The sequence below is a fragment of the Osmerus eperlanus genome, chromosome 1 (assembly GCF_963692335.1).
Source record: "Osmerus eperlanus chromosome 1, fOsmEpe2.1, whole genome shotgun sequence".
Classification (NCBI taxonomy): Eukaryota; Metazoa; Chordata; class Actinopteri; order Osmeriformes; family Osmeridae; genus Osmerus; species Osmerus eperlanus.
In genome coordinates, this window is record NC_085018.1 from 8,632,668 (window position 1) to 8,654,646 (window position 21,979).

At 40.8% G+C, this 21,979-nt stretch overlaps 1 protein-coding gene across 9 annotated transcripts in view; it reads right to left on the reverse strand.

The window, feature by feature from the left end:
• Positions 1-21,979, reverse strand: part of slc2a9l2 (solute carrier family 2 member 9, like 2) — a 241,947-nt gene that overhangs the window by 196,868 nt on the left and 23,100 nt on the right. For 8 of the 9 annotated variants that reach the window (XM_062457030.1, XM_062457010.1, XM_062456972.1 and 5 more), the window contains 3 exons: positions 6,200-6,332; positions 3,304-3,336; positions 508-695 (listed from right to left, as the gene is read on the reverse strand). In XM_062457030.1, the coding sequence (XP_062313014.1) occupies positions 508-695; positions 3,304-3,336; positions 6,200-6,332 (354 nt within the window). The remainder of the gene's footprint in view (positions 1-507; positions 696-3,303; positions 3,337-6,199; positions 6,333-21,979) is intronic. The other variant, XM_062457021.1, reaches the window with a different exon arrangement.

Consider the following 21,979-nt stretch of genomic DNA (forward strand, 5'->3'; position numbering starts at 1 on the left):
ACAGCTGGCCTCATAAGGCCCAGAACTACCAACATTTATCACTTTATTGTACACTGCAAAATGCACCAATCATGTCTTATCAGATTTATTTTATCTTATTTTATTCTCTTATTCTTATTCTTATTTAATTTTTTACATTGTATAGTATTGTTTGGAATTATTTATAACTGTTGTACATTTTCAAAATTTTATATTTTGACTCATGTTTATCATATGCCTTATACCTATACCTTCCTGCCACAGTAAATTACTTGTTTGTGTGAACTTGGTGAATTAAGGTGATTCTGAATACCTCTCTGGTTTTGTAAAAGAAAATACTTGACCAAATTATTATAATCATCAGGACATTTTTGTTATTACAGGTATTACTTACTGTACTGATACTGTTATTACTATCATCGAGGTGTTGTATTGTTTTTTTTCCATATGACACAGATGAGACATAACAAAGTAATAAGGTGAACAAACACCTTAAAACAGGTAAACAGGAAAACAGGTGCCACTTACTGCATTGAGGCCACACAGCTGGTAGCAAGCCATTGTGACGATGACAGTGATGATCTGCCATCGTACAGCACGAGTACGCAGAAGCTCAAGGACGGAAGCCGTCTGCAAACTGTTCTGTGCTCTACACTCTGCGTGGACCTCATCCAATTCCTTGCTGACATCCTTCTTCCCCAAGAAGGCTGTAAAGGCTGTCACAAACACAGACCTAATACATTTACACTGGCATGTGCTCTCAAGGTGCCTCTTTTATTCAGTAAATAATGTGTCAACTTGGCCAAGAACTTGAGCATGGAATGGAGTTATGAGCTATGGATGTGGCAGGTTTTCATTGGCATCATTACCAGTTTTCATTGCAATATGTACACCATTATGTGGTACTGTTTGTATATAGCACAAGGTGTCTTTTTGTTAGTGCGGCCTGCGCTTTTGCCATGCCATCTATATGGAAGGTTACGGTTATGGTATCTGTTCCATACCAGGTATTCTCACTGACATGAGAATCACGAGTTCTAAGATTTTATGTTTAACTTAATATTCAACTGTGCATGTCGCCCACGGTGTAAACTTAATTTGAGAAACATGTGCATTAATTAGGAGACAAATTAGCATATCATGTGTACAGGAAGGCCCCTTTCTCCAGTAATCAAGAAAATTAAAAAAGCACTTTAATCTAGCTGCACGCTGGGTTTGTCAGAATGAGTGGCATGGTTTCATATTGCAAATTTTAGGCGTTTGATGAGACATGGGGTTTTTCTTGCAGCAGGGGAAAATATAAATATAGTACATACAGACTTAGTGTCTGTGATGGGATTTATTTTGTTTTCAGAAGGACGGCTGTGGGGCAACATGGCACCATTGTTGAAATGTGACCTTCTCTTCAGTGAAATGAGGAGAGTAACACAAATAGAGAGGTTCTTATAAAGACCAGACAGACTGTACAAAATAGCATAGGAACCTACTACAGCAAGGGGGTAATGTCTGGACAAAAAAAACAAATGTGTTTGCTAACAAAGATGGAAGAACAAGGGTAATTGGAAAGAAAATGGAGCTGGGATTAGATTCACTTTTTTGTGTGAACTTACGTTTTCTTTCTATGAATGCTTTCTCACAATGTTTTCATTAGACAGGTACAGTTAGGTCCATAAATATTTGGACATTGACACAATTTTCATCATTTTGGCTCTGTATACCACCACAATGGATTTGAAATGAAACAATCAAGATGTGCTTTAAGTGCAGACTTTCAGCTTTAATTTCAGGGTATTTACATCCAAATCAGGTGAACGGTGTAGGAATTACAACACATTTTATATGTGGCCCCCCCTTTTTAAGGGACCAAAAATAATTGGACAAACTAACATAATCATAAATCTAATTGTCACTTTTAATACTTGGTTGCAAATCCTTTGCAGTCAATGACAGCCTGAAGTCTGGAACCCATAGACATCACCAGACGCTGGGTTTCGTCCCTGGTGATGCTCTGCCAGGCCTCTACTGCAACTGTCTTCAGTTTCTGCTTGTTCTTGGGGCATTTTCCCTTCAGTTTTGTCTTTAGCAAGTGAAATGCATGCTCAATTGGATTTAGGTCAGGTGATTGACTTGGCCATTGCAGAACATTCCACTTCTTTGCCTTAAAAAACTCTTTGGTTGCTTTCGCAGTATGCTTCGGGTCATTGTCCATCTGCATTGTGAAGCGCCGTCCTATGAGTTCTGAAGCATTTGGCTGAATCTGAGCAGATAATATTGCCAGAAACACTTCAGAATTCATCCTACTGCTTTTGTCAGCAGTCACATCATCGATAAATACAAGGGAACCAGTTCCATTGGCAGCCATACATGCCCACGCCATAACACTACCTCCACCATGCTTCACTGATGAGGTGGTATGTTTTGGATCATGAGCAGTTCCTTCCCTTCTCCATACTCTTCTATTCCCATCATTCAGGTACAAGTTGATCTTGGTCTCATCTGTCCATAGGATGTTGTTCCAGAACTGTACAGGGTCTTTTAGATGTTTTTTGGCAAACTCTAATCTGGTCTTCCTGTTTTTGAGACTCACCAATGGTTCACATCTTGTGGTGAACCCTCTGTATTTACCCTGGTGAAGTCTTCTCTTAATTTTTGACTTTGACACAGATACGCCTACCTCCTGGAGAGTGTTCTTGATCTGTTGTGAAGGGGTTTTTCTTCACCAGGGAAAGAATTCTTCTGTCATCCACCACAGTTGTTCCGTGGTCTTCCAGGTCTTTTGGTGTTGCTGAGCTCACCAGTGCGTTCTTTCTTTTTAAGAATGTACCAAACAGTTGATTTGGCCACACCTAATGTTTTTGCTATCTCTCTGATAGGTTTGTTTTGATTTTTCAGCCTAACGATGGCTTGCTTCACTGATGGTGACAGCTGTTTGGACTTCATATTGAGAGTTGACAGCAACAGATTCCAAACACAAATACCATACTTGAAATGAACTCTAGACCTTTTATCTGCTCCTTGTCAATGAAATAACGAACTCCCATGAGGGAATAACATACACCTGGCCATGGAAAAGCTGAGCAGCCAATTGTCCAATTACTTTTGGTCCCTTAAAAAGGGGGGGGGCACATATAAAATGTATTGTAATTCCTACACCGTTCACCTGATTTGGATGTAAATACCCTGAAATTAAAGCTGAAAGTCTGCACTTAAAGCACATCTTGATTGTTTAATTTCAAATCCATTGTGGTGGTATACAGAGCCAAAATGATGAAAATTGTGTCAATGTCCAAATATTTATGGACCTAACTGTATATACTCACCCACCTGTATGCTGTGTACACACACACAACTTGCAAACTGTGGCAAATGTTAGCAAATGCCAGAAAGGCTGAGAGTTTATGGGTTGATACCAGTCCATTAGTTAACATATGAAAACAATTTATGTTAAGAAATTAATAATAAACTAATTTAGATTATTAACTATTATTAGTAAATATCTATGGTAAAATCATTGTAGGCACAAAAAGATTTCTATTTAATTTAATTGTATTAAATTATAGTGGAATAGGTTGGTTCAACAGCATAAGTATACATAGTGGATGTTGTAAAGGGGCAAACAAAAGCACTGGAAAGGCACTCCAAACAAATACACATTTTACACAAATCTTTATGGAAATCCTGAAGAGCAAGCAGAATTAAAAAATAATTGGAGAAGTAAAAAACTGATCCATACTTAGGTTTTCATTACTGTGGCAGAATGATGGGGACCAATATGAGTGGCCATCTACAATCTAATTCCAGTCCATCAGGCCACCAATCACCTTTAGAAATCTAGGCCAATATAGACACATTAACCTAATTTCCCCTTTTATTGCAAACAGCTAAGTGCAGTGAAATTGAACTTTGTACTGCATTTAAAAAGGTTGATATCATGAATAATTAAGAAAAAATTAAGTAAAAATTGTATTACAATTGAATGAAAACAGAAGCTATTACTTGAATATACAGAAAGAGATCTTTTTTTAATAAATAATGGATGAAGTAATCTGTTCGAAAACTATTTTGGAATGTCGGTACAGTTTTGGAATTAATAAGGCTTTTGTACCATCATAACCAGGAAAATGTGGTTTAATGTTTCGCAATTTTACACCGAAATCAATGCTTTAGAAATAACTTAACATGTGTGATGGCTTTAAATTAAGTGGATAACGAATAGATCCTACAGTATTATTGGTACAGTAGCCTATGCTTGATTTTCTATTTTATATGTTGGTGCATTGTGAGTACTAATTGGCATTGGTCAAATAAATGTTGATATTTACCTTATTTATTTACTCCCACCTGCTCAGTACAACACAAATCTCAAAAAAATGTATTTGATTGCAGGCCATTCTGTTGACCCAAACCTTGAATCTTCCATGTGAAACTGAATGATCTCCAGCTCCTGACAAGTGGCCTCAATGGATGTTCCACTTAACCCAAGATTTCAGAGGAGATAAGAAAGAGCTCAACAGGAAGAGAGCACTACAACAGCACAACCATTAAGATCATTAACAATTTTCATGTGAAGGTTTAAAACACAGTGTTTTCACTTTCACACGGTTTACCCATAAATGCCACCCAAACATCAAATAAATTGCATCACAACCACCCAAAACTATCATAGGCCTAAGGTAACAGAACCTGTCATGTTCTCAGCATGTTTTCTTTTCTTTACACAGCCTATCAATGATCAATTAAGGTCTCCTAGCATCTGAAAAGTTTGGGACTGGTTAAGTCTTTAGGTTTTCAAGCATTCTTAGACCTATCTCCAGTCATTTTATTGATGATTGTTCCTTGTGCGCACATGATAAAGCTCACTGTCCACACTGCATCAACCTTAATGCAAATATCGCAATCAATCTATGCAAACATCACACACATCAGAGTGTGGTAGATTAGCCGCAGTGGTGCGAATTGCATTGTTATGACATTTGAAGGAAAACAAATATATAGTGCTTCCGTTATCGTCCGTGCTTCAGAATTATACCGTGATATAGACCTCCATTTTAGGCATACCGCCCAACACTATTTTTAACAATGAGAGGAATAGTTCAACCAAATGGGGAAAACATTTCGAAAAATACTTCAATCATTGCCAAATATCGGGCCATTGTTTAAGCCACTGGTGGGGTGCTGGCCTCCCTCTTCTGTTTCCCATGGATAACCAATGTCTACCATTCTGGCATCATTACTTCAGCAGTGGTACGTGTATAGTTGAACTGGGAGTTCTGTCTACCACTGGGGAGCTAGAACGGAGAAGCATCGCAGGGTGGATGGGTGGGAACTCTTTGATAAAGAATTAATCGGCTATATATAAATTGCATATTTCACTACCTTTTTCACACTTAAAGTAAATAGGCATAAGCTATTAATATTATTTTCTCATTGGCTTCATTGATACACCAAGTAAAGTGTAATTATTCATGCCTGCACTTTCTCTCTTTGTCTTTCAGCCTTCATCACACTGTTCCAAAACATTGATTGATTCATGGTCTATAAACTGTACAGATGTAGACAGACTCACAGTCATTTTTGTTATACACTTGAAACTGTGTGACACAGGCGTAAAGGGATTGAATGTGTTTGGCAAGTTTTAACACTGCTGTATTGATATCAAAATGTCATTATTGGTATAATTGAATGTTTGCTCCAATTATTTGTAGTACAAAGAAAGAGGACAACTGGTAGGTGACAGCTGGATGTGTTGTATTGTTTTCAGTGTGTTATTGAAATTACTGTATGTAAGTCAAAATGTATTTCACACATGGTCGAAGACCATGCTTACTACCTACAAATAGTACTAAAAGGTTGTTAACCGTGTAAGTGGGAAAACAATATTCAAACTTTACAGTGTTTGCTAATTGTATGCATCACAAAGCATTTTCAATAAGGCCAAAGGATCAGACAATAAAGTTTGGTTCAAGTGCAGGAAACGGTACATAGGAAGTACATAGGAAGGGCTGGAGTAATATATTTAATCAACAAAGAGTGATCTATTCTCAAATCCATCCATGGTCTCAAGCCAAGAGTAGAGCTGACAGCCTAAAGAGGCACAAAGGCTAAAAATGGTGCCTCATTCATTTCAACAGAGGAGTGCACAATGGGAATTCTCTTCAGATATTTTCGTTTTGTTCGTTTGTGAGTGCTCGTGTTTGTGTAGCCATGTCACAGTGTGTACCTTTCTCTGCTCCAGCCTCATCTCTCCTCTCCATCAGAAGGTAGCGGGGGCTCTCAGGAAGAAAGGGTAGAACACAGAGCTGGAGCAGGGCAGGCAACGCCAGGAAGGCAAACAGGAAGTTCCATCTGGACTCCTGCAGTCAACCCAAGAGATAAGAAAAATACATGAGCTCGGTGTATAAGCCGCACCATATAATCACATCATATTCTGTAACATTGTAATAATGACTTGAAAACAAAATCAAATGAATAACTAATAATGTTATTAAAATGTTATTTAAACTTTGAAGCAGTTATTGTAGTTAGGTGGGGACGAGAGTGTGATGAGTGTGTTTTGAATGAAGAGGTGTGTTTTCAGTTGAGTTTTAAGAGAGGCTTTAGCAAGAACAAAGTGTTGTGGTAGAGTAAATAATTTTTTAGCTGCAGTTGAAATGATCTACCACTCGTGAGGGAAGTCAAAGGATTCCTGTGTCTGAGGTCAGAAGGTGATTGGTCATTGGGATTGGGTTATCCCATCTTCCCCTACTTCATCCACACTTACAGTTGATGTAAACTGGTCTTATGTTTGTTCACAATAATTTTCATTTTCTTGTATAGTTTCTGGTCTAAAGTTACAAAATATAGTTAAATAATTTGTTTTATAATTTTAGTTTAAAGTAGATCCCATGGATGACTTGGTTATCTTGCAGGGAGACTGGTAAGACAACTGGTGAGTCAGGTTGTCTAGGAAAAACCTTTGAAGCTACTTGGGAGAGATGAGGCCATGACAATGCAGTGTGGAGAGATGGTTTCCTTTGTATGGGCATTTGGTGATGTAATCAGAGCATACTGGATGGCGAAGAAGGCCAATTGTGTTTTAATGATGTGGTCAGATGAGACTGCTACAAATGTATGTCTTATTCTCTATATTTATAGCCAAAAGCACCCCTACACACATGCTGTAGACTAAGACGGGGCAAACAAGCAGACAATGTTTGCTATTAAGTCACGTCGATATGCAGACAACAGGACCGGTCGACTCTAACCAGAAAATGAGTTAGTGACCCACTGATAGGATACCACCGAAAGACCTCATCCTATCAGCCACCATCACATCACCATGACTAAAGTAAATAAAACTAGAGAGGATCACATTTCTGGGGAAACTGTGAGGTTTGCTTGCGTCGGTTGCAGCTGGGCCATTTTATTTTACTATATCACTTACAAAACCTATTGTTTAAACTAATATCAAACATCCAAATATTCTGACAATGTTCATGAGTGTACTTACATTTTACAACTGATATTTTAAATAAGTATGCATACTTATTGTTTATTAAGTTTGCATAGATTTAAAAGCATACTGCCACACATCCTATCGCCATTCCCTCTTGCAATAAAGGAATTGAGAAGAGAACCCTGTTTCACTCTACACTTCACTCTTAGTATAGTGTAAATGAGCAGCAACAAATGTATGCTTTTTAATCTATGTTGTGGTGGGACTGATATATTATGAAAGCAATTAAACATGAGATGGCTATCAAATGATGATCATAAGTCCTGTAGAGCAATCGATAATAATTATAAATACATTTGAACGATTGGAGTGGATAGGCGCAAGGCGGTTTTCCCTACTTAAAGCGTGGATAGCTGGTCACATGACCCCCTAGTCATGTTGTTACATGTTGTTATATCAGCCAGTTTTACAGAAATACAATTCAATCTTATTTATGTTTTTGGGGGCATATTTTCAGTTTGCAGAGGGTACTGTTTGAATCGCGATTCCAGCTAAGATACTGCCAATGACAACGTTATTAGAATCAGCTTGTTTCAAAGGGCAATAAAATGCAATATGATTAGATTCTTAAAATATCACCAGAAGGAAATAACTTGAGGGTCAGTTTAAGTCATATAGTTTTTTAATCTATACAATAATAATAAGTCTGCATAGGTGACTTAAGCCTATTTAAAAGACAAAAATATAATGTAAAATGTAAGTTAAAAAAAATAGCCCATCTGCAACCAACGCAAGCACACCTAAAATGTTCCCAGAAATTTTACCCTCTCTAGTTATATCGTCAAATCTCACTCGTTACGGCAATATTTACGAATAGAAGAAGCGCAGTGAAAGGGAGTGATTGATGGCTAGTATTAACCAATCTAAAATCTGCATTCAAGTTAAGAATCTAAAGATAAAGTTCAATTGGTTATATAACATATAGAACGGTGGACTGGTCACTGTATCATCTGACACCTTCAATTTCGCTAATGCTCAAATCCGGACCAAGCAATTTCCAAGCACACAAAATCATTTAAATACGCCTACATTAGTAGGACATTTTATCTAAACTCATATGACTGATGTAAACGCAGCAAACCACGAAAAGCAGAAAACATCCGACTTGAGGGCTCCGTTTTCAACTCCTCTCCCAACTGGAGTCTGGAGCCCTGTAGGAGGTAGGTGTCTGGAGGAAGTCAGACAAAATGTCATATGGGGCAACAAGGACATATGACATGCCGCGGTTGGCACCCTCTGTTGGTAGTGCGTTTGAAACTCAAGGACAGCGGGAGGGTTAATTTAATTGGATGCACTTGGGAAATTGCCGCCCCCCTCTTCATGCCGCCCTAGCCGGCTGCCTATGTCGCCTATAGCAAGGACCGGCACTGGGTTGACTAACAGTAAATATAATTTGACAGTATGTTTAACAACAAGACTAGCCAGCTATCCAGCCATGTCATTGTCCCCAAATCAAATCAAGACGCTGCGCTTCAGACGGTTCACGCCTCCGCATCGTCCATTATCAGGTGATAATGTACACCTCGTCGGGCATTATCCCTTACATAATGGACACCCCTGAATCGAGAATCGAGTATTCACCTAGACCATGGTATAAAAGAAGTTAACTCACTCATGTCTGCTGTATTAACTTGGCTCAGCACGGGTTTCTTTTATATTACAAAATTATCAACTAACCAGTGCAAAGCTCAGGACGGTTTGCTGACATGAATGATTGTTCATTGAATACCTGGTTCATCTCGCCGGACTGTACATAGTCCCCCTTCGGAGACAATACGCATTCAATCAATGCTGTCAATGTCCCAATATGTAAATAGAAAGAATATGGCTGCATGAAAATGCCTTTCTGATCTGGGATTTCTATGTCGGCGAACTTCCATGTCAGCCTGAGGAATTTAGGTTGTCCTAAATCTCTGCATAGTTATAGCCTACTCACACACAATCCTGCATTTGAACTGTTGGACAACTGTCACTAGCCACTACTGTGAAATACATTTTGGGCTTATGTACAATGAATGTGTTTTAAAATAAGTTTACAGTTGGCTAAGAAGCTTGATACAATGAATGTTGATTCAACTCCATTTAGCAGAGATGCCACCTGCAGTTTTATGACACCTAACTAGGAGATGTGAAGTCTAGGAGACGTGAAGTCTGGTTGACTAGAAGAGTTCTTATCACCTAGGGAGGAAGAAGCAGTTGGACTGTGGATTCAACTGTATTGTTCTAAGGAGTTAACCAATAACAGAAGAGATTTGGTATAGCTGCATGTCTGTAGGATCGACCAATGACTTTTGAGAACTGTCGTATCTATAAAATGGTCTGTTGAAGAATTTTCTGGGGGGTTCAGGGCCATCAGCTGTGTAGTGCTGGTGGGCTGGATTCTTCCGGTTCCATTCTAGAATTCTAGATGGAGCTGTATGGAATTGTCTTTGTGTTATTGTCTTATGTTTGTGTGTCGATGATGTTATGTTGGTAACGTTATTACGTATATGTCAAATAAACATTAACTCTGTACTTCACCCGACTTCAGCTTAACGATTGATTCTCTCAAAAACTTCCACGATACTACTCAATTATGCAATCATTCCACCCACATCGTGGTGCAGGTCTCCAACATTTGGATTAATTGTGTGAGCAAGGTACTAAATTATTGTAATTTTGCAAGTGTTACACCAGTGCTTTAGCTTGTACCCCAGAGCCTTAGCTGGTTCATCAGTGCCTTTGCGGTAGCAGAACACACATCTCAGTTATGCACTGTGAGCTGCCATGTCTTTTAGAGGAACCTATAAGGATGGAAGTCTACTGCCTCTTAATGATACACTACTCTACAGGTCTCGTATGAAGGGATGTTTTCTTTGGCTCAATTGTTCTGCTCCAATGTCCCTTGGCTATGTAAAACCTCCAAGGAAAGCATACACATGCCAAAACATCTTAGCAAGTATGCATATGCATGAACACACTCTACATACAGTCAGAAAAAATGCACAAAAAAACTAAAAAACTGTGCAATATGAGGAGACATTTAGGACTTAAAAACATGTTTACCTAATAGTGAATTGCTTATGCATACATACATTCTCTGTAAACCAGTCACATGTAAACACTTTCAAATGTGTATTGTGGCAACCCAGGGGCGCAGCACCTTGGACAGCGGCACCGGCAAGCCCGGGGTCAGGTGATCGGGGGAAGGTATGTCCGGGCTCCGCCCCAAGAAGAGACAACGAGCTCCACAGGTGCGGCTCATGAGTGGGATGGAGGATGGCCCCACTATAAAAGGCGGGCCACCCCTGCCGCAAAGGGAGATCGCTAGAATGAGGAGTCCAGACAGCCCACCCAGACCAGTCCCTACCGTTCCCTCAACCGAGGAAGAATTTTTTGGGGTTGTTTATGGTAATAAACGCCTGCTTTGGCATATCACAAACCGTGCTTTTGAGTGGTGCTGTGCCGTGCGGTCCTGGCTGCGCCGCTTGGTTGCCACAGTATGTACAGTTTTCATCTCACTTACAGGATATAAGTGAGACCAAAATACTCGAACTGCAGTTCCAAGATAAAACAGTAGCAACAGTTTGTAGTGGTGAAGTAAAACAATACAGAGGGAAATTTTATGCCCAACAAAGACCAAAACAATTGTCTGAAGATCTGTCCTGTTCCAACATGAACCTGTAGTCCTGTAGGGTTCGGGATAATATCTAAACTCTAATATACTTAAATACACTTGACTAAAACAATTTTAAACAAATATATGCATATGCTGTATGTATGCATAATACAAAATAATATACTTAATAGGAAAAACTATACTTAATAATACATGTTCTACATGCTTTTCTGATATTTATCGTACATAGATCTTCAAGGTGTGTGTAATTGTAGCTCTCATCTCCAGCATAACAAATGTGGCTAAGTGAACCAATCTGTTTGTGTGGGTGTGTGTGTGCATCAACGGGAGGGAAAAAAGGAAGAAGGCGGAGGTGGTAGGTGGAGTAAGTCAAGTGAGCCACTGACTCTGTATTCTTCCTGGGTACTGATTCCGAGTCCATACAAGCACCCCTGTTAATATACATCTCAGTGGGAAATCATGACTTGAATCGTAAATTATTGAGACCAAACACCACATTCAGATCCAAGGTGAAATAGATTCACTCAAGCTAGAGTGATGGGGAGAGTAAAAAATAACAAAATTAAATTGACCATTGATGGTAAGAAAGGGCAACCAAAATAAACCAACAGCGGATGTTGTGCATTAGACGGATCTGTCTAACATAAATTAATCTGTCCCACAGATCAATCTCTATTAGCAACTCAAGAGACATGCTTAATAACCAGAGTCTATCGGGAAAAACAACCAGCAACAAAAGTTAAAGCCGGAGCAAGAACAATCTTTGCTAAGTTTTGTTGGTGGCCATGATGTTGTGGCCCTCCTCCCCACGGGATTCGGGAAAAGTTAGATTTTCCAGCTACGGCAGCTAGCTCCGTTACAGTAGTGGTGAAGGAATTGGCTAAGGCGAACGCTAGCGATTGGTTATGGCAGATCAGAGTGGCTCTGGGCAGATCCAATAGTTTTCAACTTCAACAGAGTACCCGCCTACAAGGAAGTCAACGCTTGTCAATGGAGCGATCCCAGACCCTCTGTACAAATGAAATGTACGAGAGTCTGTTTAGGACCAGGCTAATTTTCTATTAGACAGTGCAACAAACTCTGGTGTGTAAAAGTGGTACAATTGTATGCATATAAACTCAAATACCACAAGCTGTAAATGCTGTACTACAAATACGGTTGATATACCAGTAAGTAAGACATTATTCTACAACCTACCTCTGCTTTGAAATGCAGTAATGTTTAGTCTGTGTTCACATTCTCCATGGCAGAGTGTGTCAAGTGGGGATTAAGGCCAATCATTCAGCATGGCCTGACAAACAATTCCCTTAGAGAGGACTCATAATCAGTGGCTAGGGTTGGATACTAAGAGAGTGGACCAGAATATAAACAATCAGTGCAAACATGCACCGTCCTGCATGCACATACTGTTGCCCACACAAATACAAAAGTACAGAGACACGCTCTAAGATGTGAAAATATTAAATACACAAAATCGAACCACTTTCTCCACAGAAACACAATGACCGATTTTGTCTGCTAAGACATTTATATTCCTGAAGACATTCTATCGTCCATCCAAGCATACGTTTACACTGAGATGAATTGCACTCCAGGGGCCATGCCTATGAGACTTCCCATAGATTTTCTTTCCACTTGCTATCAACCAGCACATACATTTCAGGATTATAAATGGTAAAAGTATTTGATGATAGAGATAAGAAGTTTATTCAGACAATTGATTGTCCAATTACAATAGTATACCTTTTTGAAGGCATGTTCCTCAAGAAGGAATTTCCTTATGGAATTGCTACAAAGGTGTTTGCTGAATAAAGCTAAAATGATTGTGTTTATCCACTGCAAGGAGGTCGGTAGACATACGTTAAGGTCACAAGGATTATCATTCGTCAAAGTCTATAACGAAATTGCACCCAGAGAGAGACTGACAACAGAGGTCATCTGCCACTAAGTGTCACAAAGCACCAGAGACCTGTTTGAATTGCATGGAGTCTCGTCTCACACTGAAAGGCCAACAAAGAGTCATGTCTGCCATTTATGTAGACAGAGCAATTATTTCCTAGGGTAAAAGATCTTTGTAAAAGATTGAAAACATTTTTTACATATGCATTGTAATACAATATTTATGAAGGTGATCTGGAGGATGGAATGATTGATGAGATCAGCCAATCCCTATGAATTAAAAATGAGCATCTGAGCTCGCCATGTGCCCTGTTGCCACACTTTTGACATATAAATGTCAGTCCAAACTGAAAGTGACAGAGATAGGACCATATTTACGCAACTTGGTCAAATCCTCAGGAATTTACACCAAGAATTCCAGGGGGATTTGAAGTTCAAGAACTCATTTAAAATCCACAATGAATTGATTTCTAGCTTTACTGAGCCAACATCTATTGATGTAAGTGTTAAGTGGGAGGGATGATACATAGTTTTCAGATGTACCTGTAATAATTTAGTTGAGTTATTTTAGACAAACAGATGTCTTTGTATATTCACTCATTGAAGAAAGAGGCATTGAAGAAAGACGCATATAATAACCGTTGGAATCTGCTACTGTATTGTAAAAACATATTTAGCTTTTGCAGAGAAGAGCTGTTCAACTTTCTGTTAAAGCAAGCTAACTATAGAATGCTCAAATGAAATGCCAGTAAACAATTTATTTCTGTGTAATTTTGATGTAACTACTGATCCCTCTTGTCGAACTACCACAACCTTTTTAAGGCTTTAAAAATTGTAGAATATTTTCCTTGTACATCAGTGTTGTAGTCGAGACCGAGTCAAGACCAAGACCAAGGCAGGGCGAGACCGAGTCAAGACCAAGACCAAGGCAGGGCGAGACCGGGTCAAGACCAGACCACTCAAAATACACAAGCAGTATGGTTTGACTAAGTAATAAGTTAGATTTGATCTGTAACTGCATTTGGACAAAAAATCTCTTAAAAACACTCTTAAAGTACTGCTGTGTGCTTATGGCCAGGCAAAACAGCCTATGTTTTTTTTCTTCTTTTTGTTAGAGGTGCATTAGTACTCTAGGTCTCTGCTTTCACATCTCTCTCTCACAAAAGTGAAGGTGCGCGGTACCGCAGCGTTTAACTTAACATTATGAGGTTGGGAGAGATATGCAGCTGACATGAGTTAACGTTGATGTAACATAACTTTATATTCATCATTAGCTACATTGCTTTATGTGGCCTGGCTCGTTATCACAAACCAAATCTGGCTAGCAACCAAAACTAACGCCCTGAAACATACAGTATGTTACATAGCTAATACTAGCTAAATCTCTTTGTGTAGTGGGGGAAAAGATTTCTAAAGAGTTTTGGTACAGAGGCACATTGTCACTTACGCCTAGCTTACTTTTTTTTAATGTTTTCTTTCTAAATGCCAGTAAAACTCTTTGCAGAATTTACACAAACTGTGTGTTTTCTTTTGGACGTTATTGTAAACTCACTTTGTGGTTCAGGTAACCAAATGTAATTATAGCTGATTTGGCCAACATCTTCAGACAGCCACTGTTTCGCTTATCTTCCTCATTCACTTTTGGGGTGCGAGGGTGATGATGGGGACATGAAGGCCGTCGACTTCATGTCTCTCCTGACTTCCTTCGACCTGACGCTGTTGAACACACCGGCGACCCACAACGCAGGAAAACAGCTTGACCTCTGACACGTAACTGTATCACTAACGTAACCTCTGTAACCCCACTACACATTTCTGATCACTTCTTTATCCAAGTCTCTGTCTCTCTCCCTCCAACTCCTCCTACCTCCCCACCGCTCGTAACTTTCTGCCGCAATCTCCGCTCCCTATCCCCCTCCCATTTGTCTTCCATTGTTACATCCTCCCTCCCATTGACGAGTTCACGTCTCACCCCACTGCCACCAACACCCTGATATCCACATTAACTGCATCACTTGACACTCTCTGTCTCCTGTCAACCAGGCCTGCACAATCTTCTCCCTCCTGCCTGTGGCTCACGGATGTTCTTCGTGAAGAATGATCCACCCTTCGCGCAGCAGAGAGGACATGGCGCAAGTCCAAAGACGGACTGGACCTCGATAAGTATCACTCACTCCTTAAATCCTTTTCTGCTCACATAACTGGTGCTAAAACTCACTACTTCTTGAACAAAATTAACTCTGCCTCCAACCCTCACAAACTTTTCTCTACCTTCTCCACCCTCCTTAACCCACCTCCCCCTCCTCCCTGTCAGCAGATTACTTCTCCTCCTTCTTTGAGAAGAAAGTAGTTGTAGCCAGTTTCCTGAACCTATCTTTCCTATTCACTCACCCTCTATGACTAATCCAACTAAATGTCTAAACTCTTTCTTTCCCCTGTCCGAGGCAGAGATCTCTGACCTCATCCTCTCTCATCGCCCCACCTCCTGTCCCCTTGATCCAGTCCTCTCTCCTCCCCTCTCCTCTCTTCCAATCCATCACATCCTACCTGTCGGGAAGGTCCTACCAGGTCTCCTGGGGAGGCAAAGTGTCATCCCCGCACCAGCTCTCCACTTGTGTCCCAGGAGCTCTGTCCTTGGACCCCTCCTCTTCACCCTGTACACCACCTCACTTGGACCGATCATCACCTACCATTGCTTCTCCTACCACTGCTACACTGACGACACCCAGCTGTACGTGTCGTTCCCCCCGACTGATCCGGGGATCTCAGCCAGAATCGAAGCCTGCCTCACAGACATCTCTGCCTGGATGAACAAGCACCACCTCCAGCTGAACCTTGCCAAAACAGAACTTCTCATCATCCCAGCCAAACCCTCCATCTCCCACGATCTCTCAATCACCCTGGGATCTGCGACGGTGACCCCTTCATCCTCTGCCAGGAACCTCGGGGTTACCATGGATGACAATCCCTCACAGCCCACATTGCTGCAGTCTCCCGGTTGTGTAGATTCACCCTCTACAACACCCGGAAGATTAGGAGATACCTGTCTGAGCATTCCACCCAGCTGCTAGTCCAAGCACTTGTCCTCTCCAAGTTGGACTACTGCAACTCGCTTCTCGCCGGTCTCCCAGCATGCGCAACTCGCCCTCTCCAGAGGATTCAGAACGCAGCAGCCCGCCTGGTCTTCAACCTACCCAGACGCTCCCATGTCACCCCGCTCCTCATCTCACTTCACTGGCTACTAGGGATGGGTATCGAGAACCGGTTCTTGTTTAGAACCGGTTCTCAGTGAACCGATTCCTTGGAATCGTCAGCCAAATTCTTTAATGATTCTGCTAACGGTTCTCTGTGCCGTTGCGCATGCGTGAACTTTTATAGTTTATTCAGACTGTAGCAAACATGGCAACTAGGCAGAAGCGTTCTAAAGTTTGGTTGTATTTCACACGACAAAATGACAACAACGCCACTTGTAACACGTGTAAAAAGTCTATTTCGCCGAAGGGAGTAAATACAACAAATATGAAGAAGCATTTGAACACACAGCATGGAATGAAGTTACTGGAATGTCATGTGTTCGATGCATGCAGCAGCGCAGCTAACGTTTGCACTTCATCTCTAGCCTAACTATCCAAGGTAGAGCTAAACTCCTTAAAAGTGATCACAACCACTTGTCACTGTGTGAAGCAATTTGACTTTATTGTGTGTAGTCAATCATGTTATCTTCTGTCCCGTCGTTTGAAGCATACATTTTAGCTCCGGCATTCGTCTCCCATTATTGATCACTTCATGTTAATTATCGGAGGGCGTGTGTTATCAGCAAACGTTGTCGTGTTAACCCATTATTAAACTGAGCATATCGATTTTTTATCCATTATTAAACTTAGCATTTTAATTGTTTAACAGAATGGCCGATGTTTGACACTGTCATATTATATGATTTGACCTTGGCTGAAAATGGAAGATTATATAGCTAAGCTAGCGTAGCTAATAGAAGTGTAGAAGAAGAGCAACGGAAAAATGTAAATGTGTATGTATACATACTGTATATGGTGTGCAGCATTATAGAAAATTATATAAAAGAAAATTAATGTAAATAAACCCGTTTGTGCTCTTTCCCCCCCACCCCCTTGCCCAATAAGAATCGATAAGAGAATCGATAAGGAATCGAATCGATAAGCAGGAATTGATAAGGAATCGGAATTGTTAAAATCTTATCAATACTCATCCCTACTGGCTACCCATCACAGCCCGTATCAGATTCAAGACCCTGGTACTGACCTTCCGAGCGGTGAACGGGACTGCACCTGCCTACATCCAGTCTCTCCTCCAGCCTTACACCCCCACCCACCACCTACGGTCTTCTTATGATAACCATCTGGTGGTCCCACCTCTCAAGAGCGCCCGCTCCCAACCCAAGCTCTTCTGCTGTCTGACCCCCCAATGGTGGAATCATCTCCCCACCTCCATCAGAGATACTGACCGTCTCCCCACCTTCAAGAAAAGGCTAAAGACGCACTTGTTCTGGGAGTACAACGGTACTTAAGAAAGATTTGTTGGATCCGATGTTAGTTTATTTCCTCCAGGAACACAATGACACTTACAATGACTTGTTGCACTTGTTGGTTAGTTGTAACTGTTGGTTAGTTGTAACTGAGTTAACTACTTGTACTCGCTGTAAATTATATTATTGTTGCTTGCTTTCCTATAGGTACACCCTTGCACTTTTGAGGTTCATGTTGTTTAATTTGTAACTTGTTTAACTACTTGCTTTTATGTTTCTTCCCATTGGCACTTGGTTGCTTATCACAATGTATGCTCATGTTTTGGATTCCCGCAATGTTTTTTGGGGCTATCTCGTTGTTTATAATCATTGACCTATGGACTTTTTGTAAAGCACTCTCTTGGAAGTCACTTTGGATAAAAGTGTCTGCTAAATGAATAAATGTAAATTTAATTTCAAATGAGAAATGATTTAAGTTATTTGTTGCATTTGAAGCGTGACATTTTACATCCAATAACAGTAATGATATTAACAAATAAATTACAATGCACAGGAAATGTAGTGATATTCCCGCAGTTGTGGTCTTGACCGGTCTTGAAATCAAATCCAGAATTCTCTTTGTCCGAGACCGAGACAAGACCAAGTAAAAATTCGGTCGATTCCGAGACAAGACCGAGACCTTCAAAATGTGGTCTCAAAACCAGTCTTGAGTACTACAACACTGTTGTACATATTAAAGCTAACCAATGGTGTTTGGTATTATCACATTATCAATGATAGTCATTGTATTCTGACACCAACTTGATTGTCAACATTGAGGGTGATAATTCTGTCCTTGTTCCTACTCTTCCCATTTTTGTGGCATCTTTTGACTAACATTATCATATTTTACTGTAGCCTAAACTCTGTTTACAAAACTATCTTTTTTGTCAAAATCAACAACAAAGAATTCATAAAAAGATTATAGTGGCTATGGTTGGGCATTGTAGTGTTTGATTAGGGTTAGGCTTACCTCAACAAACTCCTCAAACCTTTCTGTCTCTGACCTGTTGCTCAAAGATAATGAACATACATTCTAGGAATTACACTCAATGGCTAGTGTCTACATCATTGAAGAAGATGACAAAGATTACATTCAATACAATATAAATTTGAACTTGATTATTCATATTCTCTTGATTAAACAATTATTATGAAATAATTTGTCAATCAGTCTTTTTTAGATTCCTTAAAATGCCAGGTTTCTGACACAACCCTTCTTCCTCAATAAACATTTACCCAAATGATGGAAATATTAATAAGTATACTGTATTCATGTTAATGTTAATTGCATTCTGGCCATTACTCACTTTATTACAGCTTAGTTAAATGATTCAGAAATTAGTTCACTGCCAGTTAACAATATATTATACAACAGTTTGTTCCAACCAAGTAACTTGATTGGACAAGGCATTCCAGGCCAACATCTCTGCCGTCTCTCCTTTCATCACCAAGATCATAAACCACTCCCTCCTGGTCGGCCATATCCCATCTGCGTTAAAAACTGCTGTCATCAGACCTCTACTAAAAAAAAACACTCTGGATCCAGAAGTTCTCTCCAACTACAGACCCATTTCCAATCTTCCTTTCCTATCAAAGGTTTTGGAAAAAAGAGTTGCAGCACAACTCCATGATCACTTCAAACAAAATAACCTGTTTGAAAAGTTTCAGTATGGTTTCCGCCCTGGCGATAGCACTGAAACAGCCTTGGTCAGGGTCACCAACGACCTCCTGATGGCAGCAGATACTGGTTCCTCATCTCTACTCATCCTCCTGGACCTAACAGCTGCTTTTGATACAGTTGATCACAACATCCTCCTCCACCGCCTGCAATACACCATTGGACTCTCAGAAAATGTTCACAACTGGTTTATCTCATACCTCACCGGCAGAACTGAGCACGTCGCCCTGGGCAAAGCCAAATCTCACACCCACAACGTCACCTGCGGTGTCCCTCAGGGCTCTGTGCTGGGCCCCAGCCTCTTCTCCATCTACATGCTCCCCCTTGGCGAAGTCATTAGCAGGCACGGTATATCATTCCATTGTTATGCTGATGACACACAGCTTTACCTCAGGACAAACCCCACTTCTTCTGCTCCCCTGCCAACATCCACACTGACCACCTGCCTGGAGGAGATAGAGGCGTGGATGAAGCTCAACTTCCTTCAGTTAAATAGTTCCAAAACGGAAGTTGGAACACCACATCAGCTCCGCCTTTCTACCATCAACAGTATCACCTTCTCCGGCCAAAACATCCCCCTTTCTGCTTCTGTCACCAATCAGGGTGTTAAAATAGACCCTCAGCTCACCTTTGACACCCACATAAAACACCACCTCAAGAACATCGCCAAACTCCATCCAACACTCACCCTGGCAGATGCAGAGAAGCTTGTCCATGCTTTTGTCTCCTCCAGGCTGGACTATTGCAATGCACTCCTCATCGGGATCCCTGGCAAGAGCATGCAGAGACTGCAATACATTCAAAACAGCGCTGCTAGGATCCTGATGAGGGTGCGCAAATATCATCACATCACCCCCATCCTGGAAACTCTTTACTGGCTCCCTGTCCCATTCAGAATCCAATACAAGGTCTCCCTCCTCACCCACCAGTGCCTTCATGGACATGCCCCCAGTTACCTAAAGGAACTCCTCACCCCCCAGACCTCCTCACGCACCCTCCGATCTGCAACATTACACACCCTTAAAGCCCCTAGAACCAAGCTATCCAGCATGGGTGATAGGGCCTTTGCGTCTGCTGCGCCTAGGCTGTGGAACTCCCTCCCTGACCATCTTAGGGCCCCTCAGACGACAGATGAAACCTGAAAACTTATCTTAAAAAAAAAAGCTTTTCATTAAATGTGTTTTATAGGTTTTGCTTTTGATTCTTTTTATTTTTTTATTTTGTATTACTATATGCTTTGTAGCACTCAGAGATTGTCTAAATATAGAGTGCATTATAAATATAATTTATTATTATTATTATTATTATTCCATGAGTGCTGATTGGTTGATGATTAACTTTGGCTTATGGCCTCGAACCTAGGTCCCAGCCGTGCTGATATTCAGAAAACACTTCCCATTGTGTGATATTGCTTAATTCAAGGAGGATTTGATCTCTCTCTTCTGAAGGAAATTCATACTGTCAGCATTCAACCATTCTTTTATCACATTCTTTTATTAAGGAGATAACAAAGCTGTCAAAGGGCAATAAGAGCTAGTGACACATTGTTAATAAAAATAAATATTGCGTTTTCTTCTGATCAACTTGTCTTGAATATGTTTGCTGTTGCTAACGTTTGTATGCATGTTAAATATGTTCGGCATCACAGGGAAGATTTATCCCATCCTAAATGAAAAGTTGTTATCAACTAACAATGTATACATATAGATTTTTTAAAATAAAAACACTTTCCACAAAACTGTCATTGGTTCACTGATCAAAATGCTATTTTGGTGTCTTAAGTCATTCACGCCATGGGGATACAGTAATGGTAGGTTTATTTGAACAATGAGAGAAAGAATAACAACAACAAAATCCAGAAAAACGCATGTCAAAATTTTGATAAATGTATAAAAAAATCGATAAAAAAAACTCCACGGGAGGATCTTGTCAATTATCTCAATGGCAGCTGGGACCATGGTCACCAAGAAAACACACTACGCCGTGAAAGACTGAAATCCTGCAGCGCCCGCAAGGTCCCCCTGCTCAAGAAAGCACATGTACAGGCCCGTCTGAAGTTTGCCAATGAACATCTGAATGATTCAGAGGAGAACTGGGTGAAAGTGTTGTGGTCATATGACATTTCCATTTAGTCATTTAGCAGACGCTCTTATCCAGAGCGACTTACAGTAAGTACAGGGACATTCCCCCGAGGCAAGTAGGGTGAAGTGCCTTGCCCAAGGACACAACGTCAGTTGGCATGACCGGGAATCGAACTGGCAACCTTCGGATTACTAGCCCGATTCCCTCACCGCTCAGCCACCTGACTCTTGATATGAGACCAAAATTGAGCTCTTTGGCAGCAACTCAACTTTTGAAGAAGGAGGAATCCCGCCTATGACCCCAACAACACCATCTCCACCGTCAAACACGCTAAGGGCCAGAAGGAACAACTTCACCGCATCAAAGGGGTGATGGACAGGGCCATATACCGTCAAATCTTGGGTGAGAACCTCCTTCCCTCAGGCAGGGCATTGAAAATGGGTCGAGGATGGATATTCCAGCATGACAATGACCCAAAACACACAGCCAAGGCAACAAAGGAGTGGCTCAAGAAGAAACATATTAAGGTCCTGGAGTGGCCTAGCCAGTTTCCAGACCTTAATCCCATAGAAAATCTGTGGAGGGAGCTGAAGGTTCGAGTTGCCAAACATCAGCCTCGAGACCTGAATGACTTGGAGAGGGAGTGGGAGAGGAGGGAGAGGAGTGGGACAAAATCCCTCCTGA